General features: G+C 45.7%; 1 protein-coding gene across 11 annotated transcripts in view; it reads right to left on the reverse strand.

Moving 5' to 3' along the window:
- Positions 1 to 24,155, reverse strand: part of SH3PXD2A (SH3 and PX domains 2A) — a 229,776-nt gene that overhangs the window by 84,325 nt on the left and 121,296 nt on the right. For 10 of the 11 annotated variants that reach the window (XR_011904232.1, XM_072340995.1, XM_072340992.1 and 7 more), the window contains one exon: positions 2,425 to 2,453. Coding sequence is in view for 10 of the 11 variants with exons in the window: in XM_072340995.1 (XP_072197096.1) it covers positions 2,425 to 2,453 (29 nt within the window). In the remaining variant the exon portion in view is untranslated. Of the gene's footprint in view, positions 1 to 2,424; positions 2,820 to 24,155 lie in introns of those variants that run through there. The other variant, XM_072340998.1, reaches the window with a different exon arrangement.

The raw sequence follows: 24,155 nt of genomic DNA on the forward strand, positions 1-24,155 counted from the left end.
GATGCAGCAGCTGTGAGATTCCTGCTGCTCACACCTCTGAGTCTCTTCCCAGCATGTCCTTGGTCAACACACACACACACACACACACACACACACACACACACAAAAACAAAACAAAGACAAAAAAACTGTTCTCAGGTCTGATCTGTTGGGAAGCATGGGCATTCAAGTGTCCATTTGTCCCATTTAAAGATGGAGCAGTGCTTGCACCTACAGAGGAAGCTGCATTTCAAAGTTGTTAGTTATCTTTAAAGGCTCTTTACAACAGCCTGGGAAGCAGTGTTCATTCTATCACTAGATCCAGTGTCATAAAGCTGCTCTTTGTTAGATGCTGTAACCACCAACTCTCTTGGCATAGTCCTTGGCTTGTTGTATGTACACTCCCACGATATCCAGCTCCAAGCAGAATGAAGCCTTCCCCCACCACTCTAAAGACAAGCAAGAAGACAGTTGAGAACAGAGTCCCTTTATATAACTCACTTTGGTCAGACTGCTGCTTCGCATTCCTCTTACAGTGTAAGTGGAGAAAAAGCATCCCCAAGCTCCACTGTATCCAAGCCCTGCCTGTACAGTCAGTCACCATGGGGCAGAGAAGAAGAAACTCCCAAAAGGAGACCCAGCAGCATGTAAGGGTGGGAAAACAGAGCAGGGGATCGAGGGAAGCAGCCCTGGGGATTGATGAACATGCTTTTTTGGGATGCTTCAAGAGGAGCACCATCTACAGACTGCATCCCAGCTGCATTGATTCAACTTAATCCCTCTTCCTTTAGTGTCACAATATATCAGCTCCAGCTACTATCCAGAACTGCTGGAATGGAGGAAAAGCAGCTTCTCATCCTTCTAAAGTAATCCCTCACATATCTTACAAGAGTAGTATTGTAGCTCCTGCACATGTCAACTTGTGCACAGACCCCAAAGCGCTCAGTTTCCTCCTGATGTTCTAGGTCAGTGCTAAATCAGGTTGCCCCAGAGACTCTAACAACACATTTCAGCAGTCTGCATGGCCTGAAAAACCCAGAGCTCTGCTCAGGGCACTGTGAGCCAGGAGTTTCTGCCCTCAGCTCTGCCTTCTGCATACTCTTTCACAGCTTTACAGCCTGACCCTCTGCTGCCCCTTTAATTCACTATCCAATTTGCACAAACAGTGCAAAGTTTATTTAATATTACCTGCTAGAAGTGCAACTGCCTCTCTGTGGATGGACCTGCCTAGAACTGCAACCCAGAAAGAAGCTCTGTAGGAAACAAGGAAGTTAGATGCCCTCCAGTTTCCAGTGTCAGCATCCAGTGCTGCACCTGCCTCTGATTACCATCACCCACCTGCACCTGTGTAAATCTAAAGGAATTCAGGAGGAGAGCACCACAAGCACTGGCCTGCAAAGGGAGCAGTCATTAATGCACAGGATGGCAGGGTCAAGCAACAGCTCCACATTAGTGTACCACTTAGCTTATTACAGGACTGCAGCATAAAAGCTCTCATAATTAACAAATCAATCTAGGCAGTGACATTCATTAAGTTACATTCATCTTTCCCAGAGATTCAGCCACTGCAGCATTTCTTTATCATCAGCTCAAAATATAAGAGGAAAAAAAATCCTCCCCTCCCCTGCACGCAGACCAGAGCTTTCCAGGGGTTGCAAAAGGTCTGAGTGGCCTCTCTGGATGCCCTGGATGTGATTTGGAGCACTCAAGACTACAAACAAAGTCAATGAGAGTTGCAGGTGCTCAGTGCTGCTTGGAAGAAGAGGAAAAAAAGCCCTATCACATCCAACTCAGAACAGCCAAATGCAGAGGCCCATAATCATGTGTCCCTGTTGAAAACATATCTGTATAAATCACTAAGAGCTATAAAGGAAGGGGGAAAAATGGTTTTATGTAGTTTCAGGTCAGGATTTTATAGGACACTTGAATCCAGGACTTAAAAACAAAACAAGAAGCCATGGCCCTTGAGTCAGCCCAAACCCAAATACAGGCACTGAGAACATTTTGCATTGAAAGCCTCACCAGATCCTTTTGGTAAGGCAAACATAAGATTCAGACCTGAACAGAAAAGCATTCCCTACCTTCCCTCCCCAAAAACAGACTCCCAACTCATCTCAGACAACATTTTGACTCAGGTAGAGATGGACTTAAGAAAACAAAAGTAAAAAGAAATGTAACCATATTAGCCTCTTAGACTGGAGAGAGAGAGTTCTATAAACACCATCATTTTAATTGCAATACTATGTAAGATGAGTTCCTTCTCCTCTTCAGTGGAGCAGAAAGAATTTGATGCCTGGCTACAGCAGGTTTCAGCAATGAAAAGTTAAACTGCTATGTAATTTCATGCAACACAAGATAAAGGAAAGGTTTTAAAAGGGGGAAAAACAACAACAACAACAACCCAGTCCCCTCTATGATCATGCAATAAAAAGCTCAGTATCTTACCTGATTTTCTCTTTGAAGATCCATAGTCCCTGAAAAAAAGACAACAACAAATAGACATGGTTAGAGCTGGAAACAGAGGTGAGAGAAAGGCTGTGTCCCAGATTTCCACCCATAGGCTCAAAGGCTCATTCTGCCCGCTCCCCTCTTTAAAGAGGAGCTCAGGGCTGCAAGGCATTGACAGGCAGGGGCTGGGGCTGGGACAGGTCCTGAGCAGCACCGGCTCATCGGCAGCAGCTGGGCTTCTGCAGCACGGAGGGCTGGGGGAGCATGTGATCACTGAGACAGAGCCAACCATCCTCCGGCAGCAAGGCAGGGGAGAAGGGTGTCATTTTTTCCCCTTTAAATCGAGCTATTAAATGCATGGCTACTGGATTAACCCCTGCTGTTCCCCTGGAGAGGAGAGGGAACGTTAACTGCTTGCTGTGGGGGTGCGGCTGCTGTGGGCTGGACTGGCACTACGTGCCATCCCCTCCTCCCATTAATTGGTGCATAACCTCCAGATCTCTTCCGGGCATCTCTGACAAACACCAGGGAAAAAAACCAAATGCCTCAAACATTCTTTCTCCCGGGATGGGGAATGCACCCTGACTTTCCTACACTGATTTCAGGACCCTCTGCTTGCTACAGAACAGCTGAAAGAAATCTCAGAAAGCTGCTGCAAGAGTGGGCTGAAACTACAGAGCACAGCTGCAAGAACTGATTTGGGATCAGCAGAAGTGAGGGCAGAAACACTTTGTGGTGGCTGCATTTCCCCTTGGTGCCCTGAATTCCCTCCGTGGGGAGATGGGGCAGAAGGGGGCATCACTGTGCAGGCACAGTGCCCACAGCTTCCATGCCTGGAATGTGTAGGATTTGCTCCTGGTGAGTAAAAACTCCTTGGGAGTTTTTTTGCACCCTCTTTGGATTTTCCAGTTCCTATTTCAATTAAAGGGTTGTTTTCTCAGCCATTCCTTGTGTTTGATGTGAAGTTGCTACTGCTGTTGCTTCTTCTGCAGAAGTGACATTATATATCCAGAAGTAATGCTCGCTGTGTGGTGTGCAAAGACCTGGGGAAGGGATGGCTCCTGGAATGCAATCACCAGCCCCAGCTCTGCTCCCACCAGCACACCAGAGCACCCTATGACAGTCCCTACAAGAGAGGCATGGCCACTTTTCCATTCCTAGCCAACCTGTGCCTGCCATTTGTATACATCATCCAATTCAGGTGACTGGAAGTGGGCTGCTGATGGATGGTTAGAGTTTAGCAACCAACCAAGAACAGATAAAAATGTTCCCACCATATCAAGCTAAAATCAGTACTCAGGTCTGGAAAGCACAGTGCAAGAACATGGTTTGTCTGCGCACTCGCTCTGCTCCAGCAGCAACCACCATGGAATGCTCTGAATTCAGCCCTCCATCCCAGATATCCTCCCACAGCTTGCAGCCCAATCTCAAGCTGTTTCTCAGGGCTTGTGTGAGAGGCTGCAGGAAGCTTCTAAATGAGGCCTTTTCTTTTAATTCTAAAGGATGACTCACCCATACAATTTCGAGAAGGCAGAGCTTTAAAAAGGCAACATTTTGAAACTGTTTTCCGCTTTCTACATGCAGATCATGGGAGGACAAGAGATGTTACTCTCTAAAGAGCGTTTCCATGCTTATCTTTGTTCCTGTCTTATTCCTCATCCAGCTGGCATTTCTTCCGTAGCAAAAGCACATCATTTATGGCAGCGTGCTTGCCCTAAAATTGAGTCCCATGAGCCCTGTGGTGGGCTGCCACATTCCACACCGCACCACTACTGCCATCACAAAGCACTGTACTCCATAGGATGCGACACCACAATTCTGGTCAATGCAAACATGGTGCCAACAGAGGCATAACTGCTGAAGTGAGCCAGCAGCTTTGGCCCAGCAAATCCCATCACTGTTTCTCTTGGCCCATGCCATGGAAACAGACTTGGTCTTGCTGCCCCATACTCAGTCAATGCACACTGGCTCTCCCCTCTGGGTCTTCTCCTGCATACCTACCCCACAGGCTCCTGCACTGCACTCAGGACGCCCTCCTATGTGCCACAGTTTTTTATTCCTCTCTAGTGTCCTTCTCAAACATTAGACCAAAATGAAGGTGGGAACCTCACTCGATTAAGTACTTTGCAAAAAGAAATGGCTTCTGTCCCAGACTGACAAAGAAAACTAAATGATGGGGGGGAAGTGTATTATACACATTACATTGATGAGGAATCATAAAAAAAACGAAAACAAAAAACAAAAAACAAAAAAACACATAAAAGGCTGTTGAACCTGTACCTTTCAATCACCACCATCTTCCAACTGTGAGCTTCACTCAAAAAGAAAGCCAACAGCCAACATGAAGGACAGGTTTTCATCCTTCATTCCTTCTCCAGATTTTCAAGTCATGTTTTATCACATTCTGACTCGGGAGTTCCTGAAGTCCCTGAACCTCACGCCTACCTGTCTTGTAGGGCTCTGTAGACCCACATTTAAATCACAAAGTCGGGACAAAGCAGTATCAAATAAAACGGAGCTTAAAATAAAATCCACATTTCCTCAGTGTATCTCTGAAAGCCAAAACTTGTTTCTTCCAGCAAGGATGGGAAAAATATCATTGCTGAAATAGAAAGCCAACATAGCATAGCAAACAATTTCTCTGGCTGGGTAAAGTACTCCTTGTAAACACACTTTTCTCTTTTCTGCTAATTAAGGAAGTCCAGGCTGCAAAGAGCCCTGCCTGACTCCATATTTATTTTTTATGCCCTATTATTCAGTGGTTCATTGATATCTTTCCTCTCAAGCAATGGTCTATAGGTGAATACCTCTTAGCCTCACTATTTCCAGAGGAACGTTACTGTGAGGTTGAAGTATCAGATCATGTTCAACACAATAATGGAAATTCTTTAATAGTTTCTCTTAACTGTAACAACTTCAAAGCAGAAATTCTGATCTCCTGCAATATGGGCTGCACCAGGCACCCTGCTAGCCCTTACAACAGACAAGAAGCCTGGCTTGCAGAAAAAAAAGCCCTTCCAAGTGAAGGCACAAGGTCACTGCAGCTATACGGAGAAGCTCACTTTCCCTTAAGCTCTGGCTCTTTTCTTTTTCTCTTCTTTTTATCTTTATACATACACACATATTTCCATTCTGACTTTATTTCTGTGTGAGAGCAGACACCACCATCCTAATTTCACTTTAAGCTCTATCTACAAGAAAAGCAGTGAAAGCAGCGGGTGGAACTAAGAATAGCACCAGCAGGGCCCTTCTTCATTAGCCAACATCACTCCATACTTGAACAAATGCCTTTCACAAAAATATTGTATTTCTATCTGTTTTCTTTTTTTTATTATTATTAGAATATAGCAATTCTGTCTAAAGTCTTCCCATGGGGTATCACCTTTATTTGACACTGAACCTCATTACTGGCAAGGAAAGCATTTCCCGCTGCTAATGATATTAAAATATCACCGATGCCAAGTACATCACAAAGGCTGAACACGCTCTTCTTGCTTTATTGACAACAAGAGAGAGGCTGGATCTCCTTTTTCATCAGTGTTACACCAGGATAATGCTACTCATTTGGCTTCTACCAACAAATGTGAAAGGAGGAACACAAGTATTGCCACAGAGCTGACTGCCTTGTTGCATTAAGACATCCACAGCTGGTCAAGGATTTTGTGTAAGACCAAAATATGTTATATTACATCTATGAATTTGTTTGCCACTTGCAATCTACTTTAATCGAGGTGGTTATATTAATAACATTACGTTATTTTTGGTGCATCCTTTATTTAGGGACCAATTTTGCTGCTGCACTCAGTAAGAGTTCATGACAAAAACAATGATACATGTTTTAATCTATCTAAATATATAGAATATACACAAAGATGCAGTGACAGAATTGGAAAGTTGCTTAATAAATGAGGAGCATCCTGACACTTGTTCAAGAAAAGCCCAAGGACTGTTTCACATGAAAGAGAAGACTGGCTGTGCACAAGCATGTCTGTAATGGACTGAGTCATTCTCTTTAGCGGTACTTCTAATTCAGTTTAATTTGTATGTGACCTGGAGGGTTTCTCCTGCATCCCCATGGAGATTCAAAGCTTCCCATGCAGAAGCCCTCTGCAGGAACCAGAAAAGTTTGCAGAGCAGCACTCTAACAGTGGGAGTGGGGATGCAGAGCTGCAACTTTGTCCTGCAAAGCTGCCCCTTTGGAGGTGATGGACTGAGTTGGGAAATCCCTTCCCTGTTACTCCTGGTGTGTAAAGGCTCTATTCAAGGCTTATCCCCTTCACTATAGGACAACAAACCCAAGCAAGCTTACCCCGTGGGATTCATCCCACCACAATATATCACCTTGAAGCCCAGGGCCTCTGCATGCAAGGAAGGCTTGGCTTCAATTCATCTAGCAGAGATTTCAGACAAGAGATTCTCGACTGTGAGAGAAAGCAGTGCCTGCAAAGCAGGGGGAGCTGCCAGAGCTCAGGGAGGAGCGCGGCCGGGGGAGCTGCAGACATGTCATCAGGCGAGACAGAAGCTGAAGGGAAAGTAAATCTTCCTGCTGTCCGCTTCTCAGAGTTTGCTGTCCAAAAGAGATGAGACAGCGACAAACTCTGAGTAATAGAGGTTAATCTGTATCCTCTGGAGCGTTTTAATACATCAGTTGAAATATTTCTGTATTTGTTGGCTTTAACTAACTCATGTTAGTTAAACATTGCAGGCGTTTACGTTCCCATGCTCCTTAATTCCTAAAACTCTCCGGTGGTGCAGAGAGGTTGCGGTAGAGATGTATGACATTTCAAACAAACAACTCAGATTATAATTTAATCACCAATGATTTGCCAGGCAGATTAAAAGCACAGAAATGTTTTAGCAAGAGAGTCTGTGCTCTCCCACCCAGCATCCACATGGTTTGCAGTCAGTAATGAGGACTGCTGCCTTTCTCGGCAACTGTTTTTCTTAACACCGCTATCAGATTCTGGGACAGTGTTTTCAAAGTAAACCTACGCCAAAACACTTTGCTACTGCTCTTTACACATACAGAAATTTGAACCTTTAAAATATTCTCTTGAAATTCTCCTGATTTCACTCAACTGCCAGACTGACGTCTTCAGTTTGAGACAAGCCTCCAATCAGGTGTGACCGAGAACCAGTGCTGGTTCCTTGGCTGCTACCAAGCTGGAGGAGCAAGCTTCCAAACATACTAACACCATGCAAAGACAGGACTGATATGGAGAGTGCAGGGTTAACACTCAGATCCATGATGCTAGAAGTGCAAAAGTTTAACCATGTGCACCAGAGGATCTCCATGCCCTGAGCTCTGAGCCCCATGTGACATATTCAAACAAAATTAGCTCTATATGCTATGCATCAGGAACACAAACTCAGGCACACACAGGCATACTACAGCTATACATTTTTCTCCTCCCGCAATCATAAAAGCACAGCTGATCTCTTCTCCAAGCCAAATAAACAGATGAAGCCTTTTTTTTCTTTTCTTTCTTTCTTTTTTTTTTTTTTTTCCCTAAATCAGAAAATATTCTGTTCATTTCCTGATATAAATCGTTGCATTGTGGAACCCTTTCGAACATGAATCTGTCCTTTCTGAACAGAGGTCAAGCTTTTCAGCCATGTCAGAAAGGCACCCATTGTGGCAGCCCTGAGATTTTGAAATTCCTTGCCGGGGGCAAACGGGAGTTGGGGGGCAAGAAGAAAAACTGTCGACCTGGCTTAGTAAATGAGTGTTTCTTGCTGGCTGGAAGCAGTCTCTGCTTGCTGCTGCTGAGAAGGGTAAGCCAATGTTGTGCAATCAGCTCCTTAAGAAAATGAAGACACTGCAAAAGAGAGTTTTGCCTTCCTGCCACTTTCCTGTTCTTTGCACGGTGTGGCTGTAGCACTGGCACAGACAACCAGCACAGCTTCATGTATTATCTGTTTCTGGTTAGGCTGCAGTGATTTTCTCAGCACCATAGAACACCAGCAGCCCAGTCTGGCCCACCAGGACCCAGCTGGAGGTCCTCACTTAGTGCTGCCTTCCAACAGCTTCTTTCAAGCCAACAAAACAAAAATCAATCCAAGTTCCCCTTTGGAAACTCCAAGTGCAGCACTGGAAACTCTTCCATATGTGCAGATGAGATCTTCCCTGCCCAGGAAACCCTAACTTGCACAGAAAAGCCATGGCTGGAAGGAGATAGACACTGCCTCCTCCCCAGCAATGCTTCCTGCACAAATCCATGAATTTATAGCCCAAAGGGGGACGTGCATGAGCTTGAACATCAGCTGACAGAGGACAGCTTGAGCTCTGCCATCAGGTGTGAAGCACCAGGGAGCAGACAGCCCTGAGACAAATAACATCCCATGGTGTCCCTCCAGTACTTGAAGGGACCTTATAGGGAGGGCAACTGACTTCTTACATGTTCTAACAGTGATAGAAATGGGAACGGCTTTAAACTGAAAGAGGAGAGATTTAGGCTAGATGTTAGGAAGAAATTCTTTACTCAGAGGGCAGTGAGGACCTGGCACAGCATGAAGCTGCCCACAGAGGCTGTGGATGCTCCATCCCTGGAAGTGTTCAAGGCCAGGTGGGATGAAATCCTGGGCCCTGATCTGGTCTCCTCCAACCTAAGCCATTCTATGATTCTATGTTCCCCATGGACCTTCCAGCCTTATGCAGACCCACAGTACTCAAGGGGCAGCTTGCTTTTCTTTTTGGGTGCATAAAGGGTATAGAAGGAATGGAGATGGGTTTGAGGCATCCCACCCATTCCCAAGTGATTGGGAAATGTCATGGATTTGTGTCCCAAGATTCTTCAGCAGTGAAGCTGATCATTTGGCTTCAGTGCACATTTTCAGTATTTGGCTTGGGCTGATGAAATGCAGAATTAGCCTCTTCAATTTTTCACAATTACTTTTCGTTATGATGAAATTATTCTCTTGGAAGAAGACAGGGCTCTGGAATTGTATATTCAGCATTTCACCAGGCTGTGAGATAGCGAGCATGCTGATCTGACAGCAAAGCCAGGCCGCTCTGGCACCAGGAGGAGATGGCTCAATGCAACTTGGAAGCTGTGGGACACTGGGGCAATGAGCTAACTCCATGTGACCCTCCATTGCGAGGCTTTGGTGGCCTTGAAAAAGACAGCATGAGTGTTGAGAGCAGGCTTCTTCCCGGAAAGAAGGATAAAAACAAGATCTTGCCTAAGAGTCACATCCTCATCTGGTTTTGCTTTACCCTGTTTATCCCCTAAGATTGCAAATTTCTTTGCAGGACAGGAAAATGTATTTACCTTAGCAAGAACTCTGGGTTGAGGTGCTCTTTGCCTTCTATAAACTGACCTTGGCTGTCCCCTGTGGAGAGGCCAAATTTATCTCTGCCTTCCAATGACCAAACATGTGTCACTTTATTATAGTATTTATAGCATAAATGCTGAGTGATAAAAATGAGGCAATAAAAATTAATCACTTTCATGTGTAGCTTTTCTAGTTGCGCTCTTCACTTTGGGATTGTGCTATACAAATATACGTGCGCATACGGTATATATTTAAAAGATGCAGCTAGTCTCAGTTTCAAATTAAGTACTGAATAGTAGAACCATAAATTCACATGTAGCTTACAAACTGGTCAGGCTAATGAGCTCTTACATATATCACACCGATCTGGCTAAGAGCTTAAGAAGATAGCATGGGTTTTGAATTTTTATTTCATGTCTTCTGAGCAATTCCTTGTTTGAGGGTGGGCTGCTCATATTCTATTAGGAAAGCTAGGTCCAACCTCTAGTTGGCAACCATATGATCCACTGAGGCTCCTAAGCTGTGGCTCTAATGGCAATTCTAAGAGGCAGAGACCTTTTGTAGTAGATTCCCTGACCCTAGTGACACCCAAGGTCAGGCTGGATGGGGCAATGTGCACCTGATGGAGCTGTAGGTGTCCCCTGTTCAGTGCAGGGGAATTGAATCAGATGGCTTTTAAAGGTCCCTTCCAAATCAAGGGAGCTCCTGGAAAAGGAGCAAGGGAAGGAAGGGAATAGTGTGCAGAGTTAGAGATCTCCAGGCTTCTATCTGAGGCCCAGATGTAAGTTGTTTAAAAGGACATTGAATCACCACACTAGGAGGAATACTGGGAGCACAATGGTGCTGCAGGAGTAGAAAGGGAGACAAAAAATGTTTCCCCGGGGAACTGTCTGGGGCTTCTTGATCTCCTTGAAACAGTATGATTTGCCCTGAAATTGGATTAGCCTCCTTAGAGGAAAAGAATAAACAGATGAAGACCCTCAAGTAGAAAAGATGCAAGCGAGCAGGAATTGTGCTTGAAACCTTCAAAGCCACGACTGACCCACAGAGAGAGAAAATATTCTCCCTCCCTAAAATACCTGCAGAATTAACAAGCCACCGGTTTAAATCATAGAGAAGAACTGCATATGGCATGGATGAATCACGGTGCTCACTGGCATCATATGCTGTAATCACCAAAACTAGGCATGGGTCCAAAGAACAATGAGATAAATTCAGGAAGAAATAAATGGTGACCATTGTGTTCCATGCTCTGGATGCTCTGACCCAAGAAGTCCCTTAACTGCTGAATGCCAGAAGCAGGGAGGATACACAAGGGAAGCTCACTCTGTGTTTTCTTTGTTTCTTGTATTGGCTATGAGCCACTGCTGGAGACAAGAGGCCAGATGGGGCCCTGCTCTCACCTAATTGTGGCCTTATAATATATTCTCCTGTAAAAGATCAGACTGGATTAGGATAAATTACATCCAAATCATGCTGCATTACTCAGCACATTAAATTGTCCTTAATCACATACTTTGATGCTCTAGATTCCTGCTTAAATCTGCCCTCTGTGCATATTTCTGTGCCTGTTCTGTTGAAACCACTGCCGAATCTCAACTACACATAACAGGGCTATAATGAAAAGCCAATAAGGCTCTTTGATCAAGCTTTACTAGGACTCATCATGGGGACATCCTCTGCAGCGGCAAAATGGTTTCCTCATCCTGTCTCTTTCAGAAATGTTTTGAGAGCCTTTAAAAGCAATTTAATCCTGATTTATGTTAGCTAAGTGATTTTTACTGCACACGTGAATTACAAGAAAAGAGTCTTCAACTCCATTTTTTACACTGCTTAGCAAATCAGTTATAAATGCTGCAGTGCCTTCAGCCTCTCTGATTTCAGTGCAGCGGAAACCAGCAATATGGATAAATACTTCATCATTCCTAATTCTCCCATATGCCTCATCCAGCACTTGACCAGAGGCAACCTAAAGAATTATTACTGTATTTTTTCTTTTGTAAATGGTATTGAACTTCCTGTCTAAGCTGTTTACTTTTTTACCAGAATACAAGCAGTGAAAGAAACACGCAATTCTTAAATATCAAGCACAAGAAACTTGTTGATGGCTATCTAATAAAACTAAGCACGCATTCAATGACAGCGAGTCATCTCATCACAAGTTCAGAGGTGAGAGGGATGTACAACTGGTGACTACACAAGTTCCCAAAGGGAGCAGTGGAGCAACAGGAACCCAAAAGTTTGGTGGCCTGATCCAGCCAGCCAGCCCCAGGCATGGGTTCACACCAGGGGCAGGTAACAGCAGAAGGACAGGAACCATTGCAAAGTGCATGCAGGGCAGGCTACAGTGTATTGCCAGTGGTGGTAGGTGCCACAGGGCTGTTGCTGCTTTGCTTACAGCACAGCTAGGCAAAGAACTACCCCCAAACTGATGAGTCCCTGAAGTAAAGGATCTCAAACTAAGACTAGAGAAGACTAGAGGGAATGGCCTCAAGTTGCACCAAGGGAAGTTCAGGCTTGATTTCAGGAAAAGAATTTTCTCCAAGGATGGTGAGGTGTTGGCACAGACAGCCCAGGGAGGTTGTAGAGTCACCATCCCTTGAGGTGTTCAAGATATGTGGAGATGTGGCACTGAAGGACATGGTTTAGTGGTGTGGTGGTGATGGGTTGATAGCTGGACTAGATATTCTTAGTGATCTTTCCTACCTTAATGACTCTATGATTCCTTCAATTCACCTGCAAGAGGCTGTAGATTGCTAGTGGATTATCAGAAAAGCAGCAGAAAAACAACAAAAAGACAACAAAAAGACAACAAAAAGACCAAAGTACTTTTTCTCCCATTTCTCCAGATCTTGGAGAGCACTGGGGAGCCACTAAGAGGGTAGAGAGAAAGAGCCTTCAACTAATGCAGTCTCATGGCCACACTGAGGATACAGGGCCATGCAGCCTCCTCTCAGATCTCCCGCTTTGCCCCCCAGCTGTCCCAGACCTTAGGCCACCCCATGTTTCTGTCCCCATGATGTGCCCTGTGCCTTGGTATCACTGACAGGGATTCCCCACAGCCATCCCAGCACACAGCTGGCACCAGCCCACATGCTGGAGTCTCTTGCAGGGAATTCCGGCTGCCAATGGCATTTTTGAAATTTTAAAGGCTCTAAATGAACAGAGCAAGAAATGAGTTGCAAGCATTTCCAGACATGGCCCCGGCCCTGTGAGATCTCCAAGTTCCCAGTACAAAGGAGAGAGTGCCAGATGCTTGTTTTATACAATTTTTTGTTCCTTTCTGGTGTTGTTCTTATGGTGTCCAGCACTTCTGCTTACTCATCTGTCTTTTTAGTAATGTGCTGCTTGGACCTTTTGGTCTTGCTACTCGTGCTCCAAGGGAAGTGGAACCTGAAAGATTAAGACAGTAGTGTGCATAGACAGCAGATGGCTGTTGCATCTGTACTTACTTTACACTGCTAAATACCCTATTGTCCTAGCTAGTTTTATATCTCCTTTTAGTGGTAGATCTCTCCTGACTTTTAAAAGTCATCTGCTGTACATATGGCCCTCAGAATTGTAAATAATTTTTCCAGGAGAGGCAAAAAAGTTCCTACACATGTGGGAAGAGAAGAACAAGCCCACAGCTTGAACTCCACCTTCTTCATCTGGTGACTCTAGCCTTGCCTCCCTTCATTACCTTTCTTTCAGTTATATCAGCAAGATTAAAACAGCCATTTCCCAAATCTGCCGCAGCAGTATGTCCTCAGCTAGCAGTCTTGCAACATCAAATATCTTTCCAGGGTACTAAAATGTAGCTCCCTACAAGACACCAATTTCATATACCTTGGAATTGTTTTCTGCCTGTTCCTACAAGGCGGCGTGTGGAAATATCTTTCATGTCATTGTTTTTCTTAATTTACTTGTCAGAGACATAAATCACAGCATGTAAGATCTGCGAGTTCATGAACTCCAGGCATTTTTTCTAATCGGTGTCCTTTGAACTGAGCTTTTTCAGACACTGTAAGACTCCAAAACAAATCTAGTACGTGCATCTCGTAAATTTGCTTGATTGGCAACTACTAAAACCAGACTTGTCTTCCCTGATTACCTACCAGCATTAGGCAGACTTACAACATATTCTGAGATTCCTACACTAAAACATAAAAGAAAAAAAGATGTCTTGATCTTGTCTTGCCTGGTATAGCTGTTCAGATTCATTAAAAGATTTTAAATTACCATTCACGGGCATGCCAGAAAAACAGACAACTTCCCAAAGATAAAACCTTTCCAAATCTGGGGTTACTTTCAAGGTAATGAACATTATTTATTTCATATATCCAATTTCGATAGCAAGTTCCACTCTTTTCTGTCCTCTGGAAGATTAGAGAGCTGAATTAGGAGACATCTGCAAAGCAGCATCAAGAGCATTTCCTAAATACTCCAACCTTGGGAGAATCAGACCTGAGTCCAGAGAAGGGACACAAGGATGCTCAGAGGGCTGGAGCACCTCTCCTGTGAAGAAAGGTTGAGGAAGTTGGGCTTGTTTAGTTTGGAGAAGAGAAGGCTCCAGAGACCTCATTGCAGCCTTTCGGTTCTTGAAGCAGAAGGGGACCAACTGTACACGGGCAGACAGCAACAGGACAAGGGGGAACAGCTTTAAACTAAAAGAGGGAAGATTCAGGTTAGATGTTAGGAAGAAATTCTTTACTCAGAGGGAGGTGAGGTGCTGCCACTGCTGTCCAGAGAGCAGTAGGTGCCCCATCCCTGGAGGTGCCCAACACCAGGTTGGATGGGGCTCTGGGCCCTGATCTGGAGGTTGTCAAGGAGGCTGGAACTCAATCTTTAAGGTGCCTTTCAACCTAAGCCATTCTATGATTCAAGGACTGTGAGCATCCCATGAGTGAATGGCAATGCCTTTTTTGGTACTGTGGGCATGAAATAATAAAAAAAGACCTTGACTTCAAGACAGTGTGAGAGACTGTCTCAGCGTCAGTGCTTGGTTCATTCTGAGAAGGAAACAAAGGAAAACAATGTCGCTATTAAAAGGGCAAATCAAAAGATCATATTGACCTCAAATACATGCATACTATCAACTTGCACAAAAACAGCCCTCATCATTCCAACTGACTTTCTAAGGTGACCAGAATTAAATATTAAGTACTTCTGGAAAAAAATAAGGGAGGATCATTCCCTTACAGGCATTAAAAAGTGCATTGTATGTTATGTAAATAGTGTCGAGGTACCCTGAGTACAGAAGAACATCACACACTATGAAACAGTGCAACCTTTGAACAGGGCACAAATTTTGCAGTCCAGTTTACGTACAAATTTGGATGCTGTTCAGACCAGCTCACACAAAAGCAGCCAATATCTCCTTGTTCCTCTTATGTAATTCCTTTCCAATTCTCAATCCAGACATTAACTTTTAATTCAGCTTGTACACCTCCAAAGAGGGTGTGTGTCTTTTGCTCTCCGTTCCCAGTACTGACTCTGAATTAACTGCTATTTTGAATAACCTCTCATTGCTGTAAAACACTATGAGATCCAGACTAGAACCCAGGCACATCAGCATGAGATGAAGTAGCAGCAATTAGGAATCAGAACATGGAACTACGTCCTGTGGCCAATAATCTACTTATTAACAATTTCTTCCCCACTCATCCTCTGGGACAGAAGCTAATTCCTGCAATGGGGCAGTTCTGTGTCCCACCCACTGCCTCTCCAGCGGCAGCCATCCTGTCCTCCAGGATTTATACAGGGGTAAATGGTCAAACCCTGCTTGTCTTGCACTGTGGGGTAGAAAGGATCTGCCAGGTCGCCTCTGAGGCATGTCCTTACCTAACTAGCAATATCATGTGCAACACCAGAAACTCAGCTCTTTATTTCATGCAGCTAAAGTAAAGATCCTTCAAGCTCTGCAATGCATCCCATCCATTAGCAGAGCCTGGGGAGCTGTGCTGAGACCTAGCTCACAATTTGATAAAAGCTTTTCCTTCTAAATCACTTTCCAGAAGAAATCAAGGCTCTGGAACAGTGAACTCCACATACATAAGAGGTCAGGCACATCCCTGATGCTAGTTATTTATGTGCCGTTGTTTTACAGTGAAGGTTTTTTGGTAGGTAATAACTTGCTTCATTTCTATGCCATGATAATGATGCTGAGATCCTTCTCTCAGTAAAGACACAGAAAAGACAAAGTGCTCCAGTTTTACCAAAGAAGAAACACTTTTAAAACAATGTTGTGAAAATATTAGTGTAGAGCCCTGTGTGTACCAAAACAACCCTGGGAGGGTGATGGAAAGGAAAGGAAGGGAAGGGAAGGGAAGGGAAGGGAAGGGAAGGGAAGGGAAGGGAAGGGAAGGGAAGGGAAGGGAAGGGAAGGGAAGGGAAGGGAAGGCATTTGTGGCCACTTCCTTGCCCTCAGGGTCTAAAGTCCAACTCACCAAAAGGCAGCTGGACAATGACTCACCAAATCATAGAATGGCTTAGGTTGGAGGGGACCTTAAAGATCATGTAGTTCCAACCCTCTGCCATGGGCTGGGTGCCACCCACCAGATCAGGATGCTCAGGATCCTATCCAGTCTGGCCTTGAATGCCACCAGGGACGGGGCATCTACAACCCCTCTGGGCAGCAGTGCCAGGCCAGGACCTCAACACCCTCTGAGTTAAAAAAAATTCTTCCTAACATGTAACCTAATGGAGCACCTGGCCTAGGTTTCCATTTCTCTGTCTCTCACCAATTCTGATTCAGCTGGGTGACCTTCATCTCATGCCACATTGGGAATTTAAAAATACACCGCACCTCGGAAAAATATGTCAGTGCTCAGGAATAGGAAAATCAGGTTGTGGGTGGGTGGGAGTAACTGCAAAGTATATTTATATAAAATTCTGAGTGGCAGTCTGTTAAATTCCACTCTACGGAAAGCAGATTTTTTAGCACTTCAGATACTAAACACAGTTATTATCATAGGCTTGAAGCAGAACCATTTTAAGAGAGAGGGGTCGCTTTCAATTCAGTTTTTAGGGCAAAGATTTTTTTTCTTGCGGGTTTTTTAGAAGTAATTATTTTACGCTTAATCCCAGGTTTTCACTGGTAATGTCATGCCCAATTTAGAAGACACAAGCATTGAGTGACTTGGCGCGGGGATATACTCAAACAAAGGAAAAGAAACCGCTTACAATTTATGACACGCTTTGATAGCTGTGACTTAAAAACGCCATTGATTCATTCCAGCAAATGTTACAATAACAGGCACAAGACTAACGACCTGATGCCTTGTCAGAGATGTTCACAGGTCAGATAAAACGACCACGTTCTATCGGCAGGATCCAGCCTTTCAAAGACAGCCCTGTTTGAGCTTCTCCCAGGCTTTGATCCCCGCAAGCCGTACGTCAGCACCGTCCTCCCAAAAGCTGGCCTCATGCTGAGGGGTTTCTGCCGACACACTTTCTGAAATCCTTTTGGGCTGCCCTACCTTCTGTCCGCCTCCGTCCCGCACACCCGAGTGGCTTCCTGCTTTACAAAGAAGCAGCGAGAGAAGGGAAGAAAACCTTCAGCCCACATCGGGGCTTGCCAAGCAGCTGGTAAAGAATAGCCCTAGAAAAACTGATTCTTAAGCAACTGTGGGGAAGATTCGTCAATTTAAGAGGAGTGGGGTGAGATCATCCACTGCCTCCTGTTGTCTTTTGGCTGAAAGCAGCCAACGGACAGCTGGATTGCCCCGGATCTTGCACTTAAACACATTTGCGGAAATATTTGTGTTTCATCATCATGTTGCATTTTTCTCCTCATCTCAAAGCCCTTCCCTCAGCACACTCCGGGGTTTCCAAGCCTGTATCACGTCCCTTCACACCTGCTGCGGTCTGTTCACATTTAACAGTGAACAGACCGTGTGAGCTGTAACAAATACTTCTCTCATTGTATTTAGTGTCTCCTTTGCTCAGCAAAGTTCTCTGTTTTTTCAGAATCGCCTGTTACTTAAAATTATTGGCAATTCAGTCTGAAGAAATGAAGCTCAATAAGTGCTCTGAGGATGTGATCCTGGGAGCTCCACAGCATGGCAGCACATTGCACCAACACAATCAGGCAATGTACAACAAATAACAGTTGGGTGACACCAGCAAGATCTCAGCAGCACCTGCACACCTTGGTCACTTCATTTGCTCTGGACAAGGCTGTGTTTCTCTGGGAACAGAGGCACTTGTCCCTCCATCTCCACACTACCAACCCATGCTACCCATACAGTCTGCACAGAGATGGTGCAGGCAGCCCTACGTGATGGGAAGGGAACTGCTGCAGTTCCTTAAAATAACCTGAAAGACAAATGAGGTTTTGCTGGGACTCTACCACCTGTCTTTACATGGGCAGTGCCAAAATTCCCCCACTGGGCACTGAAGAACAGCAGCAGCAGCAGCAGCTCCTGTTCCAGCCCCTGGGACACATTGCAATCATATTTTGGGCTTTGGCAGTTTCACTCTTCATTGTTTGACACTTCTCCTCAAGAAAGATAGTGAGAGACATGCACAGTGTGCATCGGCATGTGGATATTAGCTACGTGCTGGGAGCCAGCTCCGCTGGGGTGGCCAGCAGATACAGCCTTACCAAGGCCCGCATGTTTGCTGGCTCCTGGTTGCCATTCCTGCCCAAGCTCCCCAGCTGGGCCTGCCTCTGCATTCTCAGCTGTTCAACAACCGGAGACAAACACGTGTCCCCTCCTGGCAATGGATTCTGTGGTACACAGGCTGCTCAGCAGCGCATGGCTGACTCCTGTAATGGGCCCTGCATGAATCAACAGGCATGGGGGACATGCTCCATCCCTGGGCCCTGGCAAAAGCCCTGAGACAGTGTTGTGTCAAGGTTGCTGACCTCTGCTCTCTGCCCACTGAGTCCCACTGTGGCTCATTTGGCCCTGGTTCCTGCTCCATTCCAGGCTCCTTTCCTTGATGCACTACCATGCACCTCCTCATTTCCCTGTGTATGAGTCACATCTCCCTGTGTATGATCACCAGACCTACAGAGGGGCAGGGGCTGGTGTTATCTCCACTGAGCACTCATAGCCTGGCTGGCTGTGGTTCCCAGTCCAGGGATCATTTTTCAGGCAGGTTGTGGCTCATCACTGAGGCCTGGCGGCACCTAGCCATTGTGGGACAGGGCTCAGACACATCATCATCTCTTGCATCCTTTCCCCTTTCCAACTAGAGTCAGTCACAACACAGATGGGTTTGAGCCAGACCCACAGGGACATCAAGCTTGGGCCCAAGCCCAGACACCGAGGCTCTGCTTTGTCTCCGTCTCAGAACGAAGCACGGCAAAAAGCAACTCTTGGGACACCGCAGTGACCCATTCAAATTAACAGGGTTAAATCATGCTAGTGCAAGCCATTGACTTCAAAAGATTTACACAAGGGAAGAATCTGAAGGCATTATTTTTCTTCTTTGTGCCTTTCAGGAAGATGATCTACTTTCCAGACCATGGTGCTCACCTTACACTTTGGTCAGCCAGCCTTGCTAACAACCTTCTCACCGGTCTTTTATTTCGTGGGTTCCTCTTCCAACCGAACAGCTCCAAGAGCAGCTCACCAGCCCTGCTTTTCCCTGCACAAAACAGCCCTCGTGTACTTCTGACTGGCCTAATCTATTTTCTCTATCAGGTGCATATAAATACAAAGATTAAAAAAAAGAACAAAAGTAAAGTGTCTTTAGAGAACCAAGGAGGTTTACAGACACACATTTCTCCTGTACTCGAGGATGCAGGTAAAAAGTGCAGGCACATGTGCAACAAGGGGTATCCTGTACCTCTGAAAACTACCGCGCATGAGACTTGAGCATGATTGATGTATGTATGTCCCATATACTTTGCTGTAATTGGAAGCACTTGTAGTTAAGGCAGTGTAAGAGACCAATGAGACAGGCAGAGAAAATCTCATATGTAAAAGATATAAGCTCCCAGCTATGCTGTGATCTACAAGCCAGTCCTGCTCCTGAGATGGCTCATTCAATAAGAACGCCAAGGAAGATGGCCTTCACCCTTTTCAGCAAAAAGCTCAATAACCTTATAAAACATAAATCAAGACAGTAAAAATTGGCAGATGATTTGATAGGAAGAAGTTGCCTTCTGGGGACTGCTTTGTGCCTGCCAAATTCACCCAGACACAGATCCACATATGGATTTCTAACCTCTCCAGGTTTCAGTGGTGATTACAGCAGAGACTGTGGTATGAACCATGCTAGACACATTATTTTGGGGGAGCTGATTCATTAGAAGTAGACAATGAAAAGCTCAGGGGTTATTTGGTCCCACCTCCATAGTTCCCAGGTATTCAGCTCTGGGGGTTTTGGCACAGGAAAAGCAGACTTGAAATTCAGATCCTGAACTGGTTTCAAACTTTGCTGAAAGTGTGGAGGTGTGCAGGTCTGGGATTTTGACTACTAGCTCCCTAAAGAGGCAGCTAACTTCTCGGGGTGAGGCGGCGAAGGATGGAAAGAACTGGTGTTATTTCGCTTTGCTCTGAATGCAACTCAACCATCTGTGCAGTCACTGCACTGTGGAGCCTTGAAGGAGCTACAGAGCAGTCTGACTGCAGCCAGTCACTGAGCAGCAGGTCCTGCCAGGCTGACACAGCCTGCTGGTACTGTTCAGACCTCGGGGAGAAATGCCACCTGACAGCTGCTTTCCATCACCGATGCTTCGGCCCCATCATGTCTCTTCTAGAGCCTTTCACTGCCATGGTCAGACATACACCAACAATGCCTCAGGATGAGCAACAGGCTAAAAACAAAAGTACGGAGTGATCAGGAGCTGCACAAAGCTGCTTGTAAATGTACAAGTGGCATGCTTCCATAATAAACAACCCGTTATCACACTGCATTCCGTGAGATAGCAACAGGCAGTGTGCAATGCTCTGTGCTCCCTCTGCCGGTTGCAGCCACAGCACTCAGCATCATCCAGGTGCTCTGGGATGCTTCGTGCTCTGCTGGAGGTGCCATGAATCCTTCCGTGAGTTGTGCCAACATCTGTGCAGGCATCGTCTGTGAAGTAAGACCTGCTCTGCCAGGATTTATGCAGATAAGGAATAAAGGTGACAGCTCTATGTGAAAGATGAGGCATGGCACAGAGCTGCAAAGGAACAACCTCCAGCTGAGACCAAGAAACCCCTGCTGCTGCCTCCATGAGATGCAATCTGTCACAGTGAACCAGGCACACAGAGGACATGCTGGGCTGGGGAGGGGAACTGCTCCAGAAACAAAAACACAGTTCTGTTACAGGCACCACTTGCCTACGTATTAGGAAATAGGTATTTCCAAAGCGTAATTTTGATGGCATTACTCTATCACCAGCAATACTTCAGAAATTCAGAATCAGAAAGCTCAAAATTGCTGTTACCCATCAGCCACAGGCACCCCAACAGCAGCTGATCGGAGAGCTACAGTACAGCGAGCCACGCACAGACACAGAGCAGCTCACAAAGAACAGTAACATCAATTCATTCTTTGCAGCAGAGAGAAAACCTGAATTCGGGACTTCGAGCACCCTCCTCCCTCTCACCCCACAAGCCCTGTGCACATGCAGCCCCATCCAGCAAGGTTCCTGCTGAACCCTGCCCACTGATGGCACCATTGCGCCCAGGGCAGCTGGCACCTCCATCAAACTGCTTCCTGCTGAGTAAATCTTGAAGGTTAACAAGCTTTAAAAGTCTACCTGCAGACTTATTTTTCCTGTATCACTTTTGATATAATGGGGGCAAAGCGGCCCACATATCTTTTACAGCATCAGGCAATTTAATTTCTTGCTTCTCTGCTGATCTCTAAGTAGACACAGCCCTTTTGATGTTTTGGTCCATGTTTTAAAAGGATGTGGCAATCACAGCAGCTTAGAAATGTGCATACAATTAGTAATGCTAATACAATTAACAGTAAAAGGCTTACACTTGGATCACAAACACAGCTCTTTTCCAACCCAAGCCTTGCTCACAGGCTTCCAAGTAAATAGGTCAGATAGCAATACATAACTTCAGATAAAGAAAACTGATGTTTCAGACTTGGAGAATGCTTCAGAAATCAGGGACTTGGCACTACCAGACAGATTAAAGATGTGATCACATTTCATACAGGGTAACTTGAGGCAAGGCTGGCCCGAGGACGCAGAGGCTTGGAGTCATGGGTGGCTCTCACCCTGTGCTGGATGCAGCTCCAGGACCAGAGCCTGTCCCGCATGCAAGGCACACACACACACTCATAGCAAAGGATGAAAAATTCATGATGGAGTTTATTGCAAAACGCCCACTGAGGATCAAAGCTGCCGGCCCAGCCAGCCCCACATGCTGCCTTTTTGAATCTTCTAACATGGAAAAACACATCAAAAGCCTTGAAAGGAAAAAGGCAGGGAGCAGCACCTTAAGCAGACAGCCGTGATTGTGAAGGAAAGGGGTTTGTCAGCACTCTGCAAAAACCATGGGCACAAAACCAGCTGGTTTCCCAGAAGAGAGGAAAGCCCACTTGGCCAAACCCAGAAACAATCACAGGCACATCCCAGGACAGGCTGGCACTGCAACAAGGGCAGCCCGTGCTACCGCCGGCAGAGGAGCTGGGAATGCACAGCACTTCTGGGAACCAACCCCTTGATAAAAACAAAATGGATTCAAGTAACTGGGCTGAGTTTGGAACCACTTCTCAGGAACCTCAAAGACATTTGCCTTCCCAGGCCTACAAGACCAAAAGATGAGACCATCACTGGAAGCTGCTCCCACATCCTTCTCTTTCCAGGTCACAGCCACCTGCTCATGGGACAGCAGTACCTTGCCTGGGCTGCAAGCTCTGGCTCCTCTGTTGCCAGGAGGCAGTGCTGTGGGCAGGCACCTGCTACCTGGTGGGGATGGGAGCTGCTCCAGGCACTGCTGAGCAGCACCAGGCGGTGGGAAGGGCAGTGACCCCAGGCCTCCCAGCAGCAGCCTCAAACCTCAAAAGCTGTTGTTCAGGTTTTCACTTCATAGTCGCAAATGTGTTTTTACTCTTCAGATTGTTTTACCAGCAGTTCAAAACTCTGTGGCTTGTGAACTGCCCAGCTCTGGGTCAGATGGTCTCACACAACTGCAGAAGTCACGGGATTCAGTCAGGTTAGAGAGGCCCAAACCCCACTCCCCTTCCCTTGGGAGCTCTCATTCTTTCCTTTACTTGACCGCTTAAATCTTTATTCTGCAACACTTCCAGTCTTGCAGTGAGCCTTCTATTTTACCCGCAAATGAAGAGCAATTTTCCTTCAGAGCAGCATTTGGAGGGCTTTAATCGGAAATTTGTCTCTGTTCCATCATTTTTCAAAGGCTTTGCAGTTCCAGTCTGCTCCTCACTCTGGTTAAAGGGAGCAACTTGGAGAGCTGTTTGTCTGGAAGGGTCTGGCAGAGATCAACTCAGCACAGTGAAAAGGGATCAATTGCTGACGGCCTGATTCCCATAAGGACAATGTGAGAGCTGCAAACACCACACTGCTGGGGATGGATGGATGGATGGATGGATGGATGGATGGATGGATGGATGGATGGATGGACGGACTGACAGTAGATGGATGGATGAACAGACAGCGGATGGATGATGGATGATGGATGGATGGAGAATGGATGGATGATGGATGGATGGAGAATGGATGGATGGATGGATGGATGGATGGATGGATGGATGGATGGATGGATGGATGGATGGATGGATGGATGGAGAACAGATGGATGGATAGATGATGGATGGATGGGAATCATATAGGACAAGTGAGTGCAGTCCTGCCACAAAGGGAAGAGCTGTGCTTGGGAAGTTTGGTGAGAAATATCTCCTCTGAGATTTGCTGAGGAACATCAGTGTGAATAAGAAGCAGCCCATGAGAGCCTCAGCAGATGTGGGGTGGAGTTTAATCCTTGCTGGGTCAACCAAGCAGGCCAAAAAGAGGATTAATATAGAGTGAGTGTGTCAGGCTGCACATGCAATACACTGGCAATACTACTTGGATGAGAGCAAACATCCAGATTAGGTGCTGACAACTCCCCTAACAGGATCACGCATGAAATCTGGCTGTAGGAAGAGCTGTCTCAATGACTTTCACAGCCAAAAATCCAAGAAAGCCAGTGACACCTTCCACTCTGAAGCTCACCAGAGTGCCACAGCACAGCCAGTGCTGGGGATGGGTAAGGTTTCCTTTCCCACGTCAGTTCTATAGCATCGCACAGATAGAGCAAGGATAGCCTTGTGCTCAGCACACTCCCCAGGCCTGGGGAGAAGATTCAGTCCAGCACTGACTGCTGAAGAGACAATCAGATCCTCTTCAATCTTTTCCATATGCCTACAAATGTCTGATCCAGGTGTGGTTCTGGAATTGTTAGTATTAATGTCCAAGACTGTAAGTCTGCTTCTTCACTGTTGCCTTGTCAAGTCTTAGATGCAAAGTTAATAAATACAAAACAAAACTAAACAAAAAACAACAACAACAA

Source organism: Excalfactoria chinensis, chromosome 6, assembly GCF_039878825.1.
Source record: "Excalfactoria chinensis isolate bCotChi1 chromosome 6, bCotChi1.hap2, whole genome shotgun sequence".
In the NCBI taxonomy this organism is placed as follows: domain Eukaryota; kingdom Metazoa; phylum Chordata; class Aves; order Galliformes; family Phasianidae; genus Excalfactoria; species Excalfactoria chinensis.